The 8,945-nt window shown below is 47.1% G+C and overlaps 1 protein-coding gene across 1 annotated transcript; it reads right to left on the bottom strand.

Annotated features, from left to right (window-relative positions):
• Positions 1-4,638: 4,638 nt before the first annotated feature.
• On the bottom strand, positions 4,639-6,726 carry LOC311143216 (leucine-rich repeat transmembrane protein FLRT1-like; the record flags this gene model as incomplete). The annotated part of the gene is made up of 1 exon (XM_084179019.1): positions 4,639-6,726. One exon carries the CDS (start codon positions 6,724-6,726, stop codon positions 4,639-4,641), a length of 2,088 nt encoding a protein of 695 aa, XP_084035145.1.
• Between the last annotated feature and the right edge of the window lie 2,219 nt (positions 6,727-8,945).

The raw sequence follows: 8,945 nt of genomic DNA, 5'->3' as shown, positions 1-8,945 counted from the left end.
CTCACCTCAGCTAATCAATACGGGGGGGTTGGGGGAGGGGGGGGTGGTAGAGGGGAGGGCTGTTTGTGTCACTACCAATAAAGATCGGAAATTTGGTGACATTGTGCTCGCCCCTGTCTCACTCCCCCCCCCCCCCACCCCTCCAACCTTCTGACATGTTTCTGTTTAATATGGTACCCTGGTAATCCTATAAAAGACAAGAGGCCTGGAGCACTTAGCCTGTCCTCTGGAGGAGGGGGGAATGGGGGACAAAACGTCCATCCTGTACAAATGACTGTTTCCCCGGGCCTACATTTCTGTTTCCTTCCTTTCCAGTCAAGTTTCTACAGGAATGCATACAGTATATGCTAGTGTACATATTTTATTCATTAAAATGGACTAGAACTACAGGAATGCATACAGTATATGCTAGTGTACATCTCTGCCTGAGATTATAAAAGACAAAATGGTTACTTCCTCTTTCAGACAGCTAAGCATAGAACCAAGGAAAGAAACAGTTGCCTTGCAAAACAAACATTTATTTTCTGAGCTAAATTAGGTCATTAGAATGTGCTTACTGTTCTTAGCAGCTTATTGTCTTATTGTTTTTCACGTTCTTATAGTCAGCCAGAATTGCTGTAATAATGTCCCATTCAGTATTATGGCGTCCAGTAGCATTGGACGCAGTTTAAAGATGCTCATAAACAGGCCAGTGTAAATGTGAGAACAGGTTAACGCCGGCCCGTCTGTTCTAGGATTTGCGTGTGTTTGAACAGAGGAAGAAATAAAGAACAGAGGACAATGAGTATAATGGTACTCATTGTAGGTCTATCAGCTGTGTGTGTGTGTGTGTGTGTGTGTGTGTGTGTGTGTGTGTGTGTGTGTGTGTGTGTGTGTATGTGTGTGTGTGTATTTGCCTGTAGGATATGAGGGGGCCAAAGCAGTGAAAATCAAAACATCTATACCACAGCCAACAGAGCTGATTGGCTTCCGTTGAGAACAACTGTGCTAGGTAGACAACTTCAAATAGGAACAGGTACACTCAAACAGGCACAGAGATACACAGAAGACACTAATGTTAGACAGACAGACTCAAACACACACACACACTAACGCACAAAAAACAGACTCCGGACTCCATAAGGCTTTGCACATCTCCTTTAATCACATAGAAAAGAGACATCCTTTATACAAAATAGTTAATTGTTTCTCAGTATAACACAGAGTCCAACAAAGGAGGATGTTTCAACAGCAGCAACCTACAAAAAGTACACAGGAAAAATATGGAAGGGTAGACAAAAAAAGAACAGATAACAGTCAAATAATTCCTTGCTCTGATTTTCAAACCGTAAAACCACAGACCCTTGTGTTAGTTGGTGCCTGAAACCTGGATCCACTCAGCATGCCAACGGCATCCACCTCTTGTGTGGGTTGGGTGATGGGCACTCCACTAAGGAAGGGGCATGAAGAGGGCACGCTGAATGTAGATTTAAATGTGCAATAAGGGATGATAATGATGATAATGATGAGAGCACCATTTCACCCGAACAAGTGTGCTGGGTGACGGATCCCCAGCTGACCCCGTTTGCGCTCTCTGTTATTGTGCAGTTCGCATCGGTCTGAACACAGATAGAAGTGTTATTTTTACAGAAACACAGACTAGGCAAACAAGGTCTTTCTGTGGAGCTAGAGCAGAAGAGGAGACGTCTGTGTTAATGGGCTGCAGGTGGAACAACTTCTGGTCCGATTCGTCAGGAGCCACACAATCTGACACACACACCAACACACATCCAGTACACACACACACCAACACACATCCAGTACACACACACACCAACACACATCCAGTACACACACCAACACACATCCACACACACACCAACACACATCCAGTACACACACACACCAACTGCTGGTCCAGTCAGCATGAGCAGTAAAATATGCAGATGGTCAAAAAAACTCAACCAAATTACCACAAGTGCTCCCTGCTCTCACTGCGATGCACACAATCTGCATACCTACTATGGTCCCGTGTAGCTCAGTTGGTAGAGCATGGTGCTTGCAATGCCAGGGTTGTGGGTTTGATTCCCATGGGGGACCAGTATGAAAACAAAATACGATGTCGCTCTGCATAAGAGCGTCTGCTAAATGACTAAAATGTAAATGGTACCCTCTCTCAATTTTGCCCAAACATACACATCTAGGCATGCAAGCTCAACTAGGAACAATAGTTGTACACCAAAGAAATGCAATTAGTTTTATATGAGAGTGGTGGAGTAATAGGGCGAGAGGGAATTAACAGTGAAATATGCAGGCCTGGTTTCTGTATGTAAGCTGGTTACCTGTGATATGATTCTTCCCCTCACTAATACCCCAATGTGTGGTTACTTTCAGATCAGGAAAAATATACTTCAACAGTTCTTTGTAGTCTTGCATGAGGTGAAATGGCGACATTGTTGCTGTAATGTGATAGATTATACTTTGATTGTGACCCCTCTGTGAGAATTGATTTCTAAAGCAGGTGTACACTCAATAGGGACACTACCACAAACATTTTTACACTTTTAAAAGGCTCAGTATTTCATTTTTCCTGTAGAGACAGGTGTGGATGGTATCTCAAAGTGGAAATTAGTGATTGTCATGTTAACACCATAAAATGAATAACATTAAATTGCTATAATTTCTGTCAATATTTCCCAAAATAAAAACCTGCCACCAACAGTGTTAGTTGAACCAGTTTCACATTTTGTATTTAAAATAAAATGAATGCTCCTCAGACATATCGTCTGACAGTCGGCCTACTATGAAATCCTATCAGATAGAACAGCCAAGGAAGCACGATTTGTTTCCACCTTGGAAACAGTAAAGTGATAAACAAGCAATAGAAAATATTAAAGCAATGTGGAGTAGCAGGGTATGACAAATAGGTTTATGCATGGATGAACTCTGTCGTTCCAGAGCCATCATTTCTGTTCCATCTTCTGCATTTTAATCTGTCTCTATCTTTTCCTCTGTGTCTCTCTAGATCTATTTCTCTGCCCTCCTCACTCACTGTTACATTGCTGTAAGTGCTGATACATTTACATTTGTAGTGCTACTTGGTAGGAGAAGTGGACTGAGTAGAGGACTATCACCAGTGCCCACACAAAGTAAAATAAAACTCACCCCACTGTCGTCTCACCCCCACCTCAGATCCTCCACCTCCCTCACCCCCTCCCACAGTACAGGTCCACAGTGTTGCGGTTTGATCATCTACCTGATATATCTCGCTGTTTACACACTCATTTTCAGATTCACGCTTACATGACTGCTGTGTCTGTCCACAGGATGCTCCACAGAAGTCTTCTGTCCCTTTGGGAATCGGCCCACTGGTGAACAACACAGAATGCCATCTAGTACAGAGCGGAGGCTCCCCTTCTCAACCGAATACCACCACCTTCTAAGGTAACTGGATAAGTACACAGGCACAAGAGGGAGAATGGAGGTTGGACTCTTATGTCTCAAAGGAGTGATTTGTCAGTCTTGGGAGGGGGTTGGGGGTACTCTACTATTAACCAAGTTCTGTATTGTAATCGGACGATGTCTCTTTTGCTTCAGATAGTTTCATTAAAAGAGGTGTACATAAACATTCAAGCTGGTGCAGTCAAGAAAATGTTAACCATCAGTTGGGCCTCAGGAGATGTTTTGTATCTTCTTCTTGCTCAGAAAGAAGAAAGAACAAGTAACTTCTCCATCACAAAAGTCAAGGTCCAGTGTGAGTCATCTCCAAAACATTCACAGAAAACTAAACCAATAAATAAGGGTAGCAGTGAGGGACTGATCAAAGAAACAAGCAGGGAACAATGAGTTCTCCAAACACAGTCCAGTGGATGTCTATCTAAGTAAAGTATCTACAAGCCTGGGCTGCATTGAATTCAATGCATTGTTCCGTTATAGAACCTAGCGAGAGTCATCAAGGATATCATCAAGGATAGCCACTCCTGACAAGACCCTCAACCTGTGGAACCACTGGATCAGGCCACAACTAGTCTGCTTTAAGACAAGCGGTTATGTGGGCTGTTTGAAAGATAACTATTCACAGCTTTACAGAGCGCTCTCTTCAGGTAACTGATAGGGCAAACTGGGCACATCAGGATAGTTGAGGCATTTAAACGGATGAGACAAGAGGGCAAAATATGGCCAGTGGGCAAGTGATGTGTATCTAAGAAGTTTGTCTCTCTGACCCTTTCAGGACTTTTTAACCTTACATCTTAGTGCCTCATGTGGCTCGCCATACATAAGCCCTGAAATGGAACTGTACTGTAAGTGAAAATATCCTGAAATTTCAACACTGCGTGCACATTCTTCTCACTTGTCTCACTGAGAGAGGGAGCAGTGATGGAAAACATCCACTGATCATTACTAAGGGTGTGAAGAAGCAGTCTGTATCAACACCTGTAATGGGTTGTTCGTTCACTCCTGCTGCTGTGTACCAGATAGCTGTTTCCTGCAGGCATCCCAGCCAATTAATCAAATAGTGTCAGTGCAGTGAACTGCAGGCTTAGTTGGAATGGGAGACTAGAATAGGAAGGCACAAAGGGGTTCTTCAGAAGAACCCATGCGGACAAAAAACAGTATCCATACAGTACATCTAGAACATTGTGGAATGGGCCAGGTCTATCACGTGTAACAGTAGTCTATATCTGGGATCCCTCTTTCTCTATAGCCACGGTTGGTGCTATACCCTTCATTGGACACTTGGTGGGCACCTTTGTAGAGGGCGGTGCCATTGGAGGGGAATATAGTGTGGATGATGTAATCCTCCCGGAGGGGCTTGGGCTGCAGTGGCTGGTGGGTAGCCATGGGTGTCATCTGGAACCCTGGGCCTCGGATCTCCAGGATGGTGGTGTCCTTCTTTGTGCCTGACTCAATGTAGTCATCGTAGCTCTTTCTGGAGCTGCCACGGCTGTATTGATCACGAGAAGACAGGCGTCTGGCCCGATGCCCGTACCAGCAGAAGATGGCGAATATGAGGGCCAGAGAAACGATGACCGTAGCTCCTCCAATGATCCCAGCCAGAGGCAGAGTAGTCATGTGTTCAGGGTCCTGGTTGTCCTCCTGGCCTGCGTCTGGCTGACTGGGGTCTGATGTCTCAGCTTTAGCACACACTGGAGCTTCATCTGAGTCAGGGTCTCCGCCTGCCATGGCTCCTTTCCCCCGAGAGCTGGCTGCCAGGGGCACCATGCAGATGATGTAGCTGGAACTGGGGTGCAGGGAGGTGAGCAGGTACTCTCTGCGGTCTCCTCTCACCAGGGTCTCTGTGATAGAACCCATGGCAGCGCTGGTGCCTAGCCGCAGCCAGCTGAGTCTAAAGGAGGAGGTGGGCTGGGCCACGCTCCAGGTGACACGGATGCTGTCGTGGGTCAGGGGCTTGACATTCAGGGCCAGGCTCTTACCCACTCCACTGCTACCCAGGGTGTAGTCTAGACCAGAGTCTGGGAGCCCCAGGCCAGGCCGCTTGGAGCGCAGGGTGAAGAGGGAGCCCTGTGGAGGGGAAAGGGTGGTGGAGCTAGCAGCAACCCCTCCTACTCCACCCACACTGTCTCTGGTCCCACTGCCTGTGGCTCCAACCCCAGCCCCGGCAGGCACTACCCCTGTGACTTCACACTCCTCCATCTGGCTGGTCAGGTCCTTGAGGGCCATGTCTCGAACCTTTTCGGGCCCCTGGCAGGTGAGGCCCCTCACCGTGATGGAGTTACCCCTAGCGTGCAGCCAGTCATGTAGCCAGCGCAGGTTACAGCCACAGAACCAGGGATTCCCCCGCACCAGCAGTTGTCCCAGGTTGTCCAGGTCTTTGAACAGGCCCCGAGGCAGGGTGGTCAGGTTGTTGCCAGACAGGTCCAGTCTCTGGAGCCTCCTCATGCCGTCCAGGGAGCCACGGGGCATGTGGATCAGAGCATTGTCCTGCAGGGAGAGACGTTGCAGGTGGGCGTTGGGCAGGTTGAGTGGCGGGGTCAGGAGGGAGTTACGCACCAGTGAAAGCTCTGTCAGGTTGGAGAGGCGGGAGAAGGTGTCGTCTGCGATGCGCTGATTGGCCAGGAGGTTCCCGTCCAGGACGAGACGTCGCAGGGAGGAGAGGCCGCGGAAGGCGTGGGTGGGGATGGTGGAGATACGGTTGTCGTCCAGCCTCAGCTCCTCCAGAGAGGCCGGGAGCCCAGAGGGGATGCTGGACAGGTGGTTACGAGACAGGAAGAGCAGACGCAGCCGCGGGTTGTCAACGAAGGCCTTGTCTTCGATGCTGACGGTGGAGACAGAGTTGTCGTCCAGGTGCAATTTCTCCAGCAGTGGCATGCGGGCCAAGGTGGCGCGGGGAAGCGTACGGATGTTGTTATCCTGCAGGTGCAGCTCCTGGAGGGAAGGAGGCAGGTGCATGGGGAAGTCATCCAGCTCGTTATCGTACAGGTAGACCACTCGGATGGTTAGGTGTCGCTCCAGGGAGGTGGGGAGCCCGGCGTTGTCTATGTGGTTGTTCTGAAGGTAGAGCACAGTGGCAGAGAGGGGCAGAGGGGGGATAGAGCTCAGGCCACGGTCGTTGCAGTAGATGAAGTCCTCATCACATCGGCACACTGAGGGGCACACTAGGTCTTCCTCCTCGTCGTACCCCTGGGCTGTGGCTGCAGCAACCTCCAGCACCTCGGCCAACAGAGTCAGGCAGAGCATGAGCAGGAACAGCCAATCACGCAGCTCGGCCACTCCCTCCGTCGCCATGGTACTGATGATCAACTTCCCTTCCTCTCGGTCTCAATGTCTTAGATCCTTGAATGCTGATGATGAGCTCAAATCAGGCCAACTCCTTCAGCGCTAGAAATAATGAAAAGGAGACAGGTTTTAGTTAACAATCCGCTCAAGTGACCAGATTACTAAAAAGGTTCAATTGAAATTCCAAAATCACTTAAAATTGCCAGGATATAACAAGCTTGACAATGTATTTCATTCTGCCTAAACCATATCCCAACAAATGATTCATGGTCACATGGAAATTGAACCGCTACAGTATCCTAATCCCTTTTAATATCTCGACTTCAATCCCCTTGTCATGGTGAAGTGGCAGTATTGTAATCTGCTTCCAGCAGGAGTTGGAGGAAAGGAGAGGATTTTTCTTGAAATCAATTTCAGTAAAAGAAACAATGAAATATATCAAATATATCAAATCATTTTGAGAAATTGAGTCAAACAGTGTGCCTAAAGGGAAATTACAACACAACTCATACAGTTTTGTGATCTGTCTACTGAAAGAACCGGGACCTGGTTAAATCCAATAGCTAAGGCCTGTTATTGCTGGTCTGACCACATGGTCAGGGAAATCTCCTGGCCCTATAACATACGCACTACTGTATTTGTTTGAATTTTCCCAGAGCGCACGGACCAAGCAGATTGTGTAAACAGTACATCCCACAGTTTTTGCATGAACTATAACATATGGATATGTGTGTATATGTGTGTATGTGTGTATAAGCATGAGTGTACAGTATGTGTTTGTGACAGAGTAGAGTGTAATTTTGAGTCTGAGCAGCTGTGCAAATGAGTCTGTCAAACAGAGTGGAGTATTTGGGTCAGTCCCTTTAAAGGCAAGATTGATTGATGTGGCGGAGAGTGTTGGAGGGATTAGGGGAACATATGGAGTTGTGATTGTGTGGATTAAGCAGGTATTAGAAAGAATAGATAAACTATCTTAAGCACTTTCGACAGTTACATTAGTTTCTCCATTCCATGGTTACTCATTTGGCTTACGCTTTTAGGGCTGGTCCAATCCACAGACAATGACCTAATTTACAGCTACGGTACAGATGCATTGAGGGTGTGAGAGACTGTGTGTGTCTGTGTATAATTGTAGGCGTACAAGCTGTACAGTGACAGGTGTCTATAGACGTGTGTGAGCATGAGCCAGGCTGTACACGACACGTACTGCATGTGTCCCCACACATTGCTGCAGTCAAAGTTACAGTCATCTGTATTCGGGAGACATCAGGCAATGTGGGGCTGTGTGAACGGAACGGGGAGGGGGGTTTGTGTGGAAATGGGCTGGCCAGACAGGCAGTCGCCTAAGGCAGGGTACAGTAAACAAAACAGCCCTCCGATACTGGAACTGGAGCGAGAGGGAGAGGACAACCAAGGACCGGATCAATTTACATACAGAGATAGACAGAATGAGAGAGAGGAGAGAGAGAGAGAGACATAGAGAGAGAGAGAGAGAGAGAGAGAGAGAGAGAGAGAGAGAGAGAGAGCGAGAGAGAGAGAGAGAGAGAGAGAGAGAGAGAGAGAGAGAGAGAGAGAGAGAGAGAGAGAGAGAGAGAGAGAGAGACAGAGAGGTGGAGGGAGTGAGTGAGAGAGAGAGAGAGAGAGAGAGAGAGAGAGAGAGAGAGAGAGAGAGAGAGAGAGAGAGAGAGAGAGAGAGAGAAAGAGAGAGAGAGAGAGAGAGAGAGAGAGAGAGAGACAGATATCTAGCTTCACCATGAAATCAACTACAGAAACCACATCTGGCAGCACTCACATCCACATATTCATGATAAGGAGAATCTGGCAATGATAACCAGAGGATGCCGGTGTATCAGGAAATCCCCTCTATTGATGGCAGAGTGGAGATAATACTGGCACAAAACATGCCCATGTCCTTGAATCTAATTTCAAATTTAGGGATTGGTGTAGGGGAAGAGGTGATGCAAACAAGAGATGGCCAAGGTGATGAAGGAAATAAATAAATCAAAGGATGGTCAAAATAGTGGAGACTGAGGATGAAAAAAAATCTATGCAAGAACAAACATTCCCCATTTACTTTGCTATGCTACAATATGGCCCGATTCAGTCATCTTTGTACTATCAACTCTCCAAAATATAATGCCCGTAGATTATTATTTGTATGTATCTCAATATAGGATGTATTAACCATTCTGCAAGACCTTGTCTTTGGCAGTAATGTACAGTATATA

This window comes from Coregonus lavaretus (assembly GCF_964263955.1).
Source record: "Coregonus lavaretus genome assembly, chromosome: 15".
NCBI classification, from domain to species: Eukaryota; Metazoa; Chordata; class Actinopteri; order Salmoniformes; family Salmonidae; genus Coregonus; species Coregonus lavaretus.
This window is presented reverse-complemented; position numbering and strand designations above follow the sequence as displayed.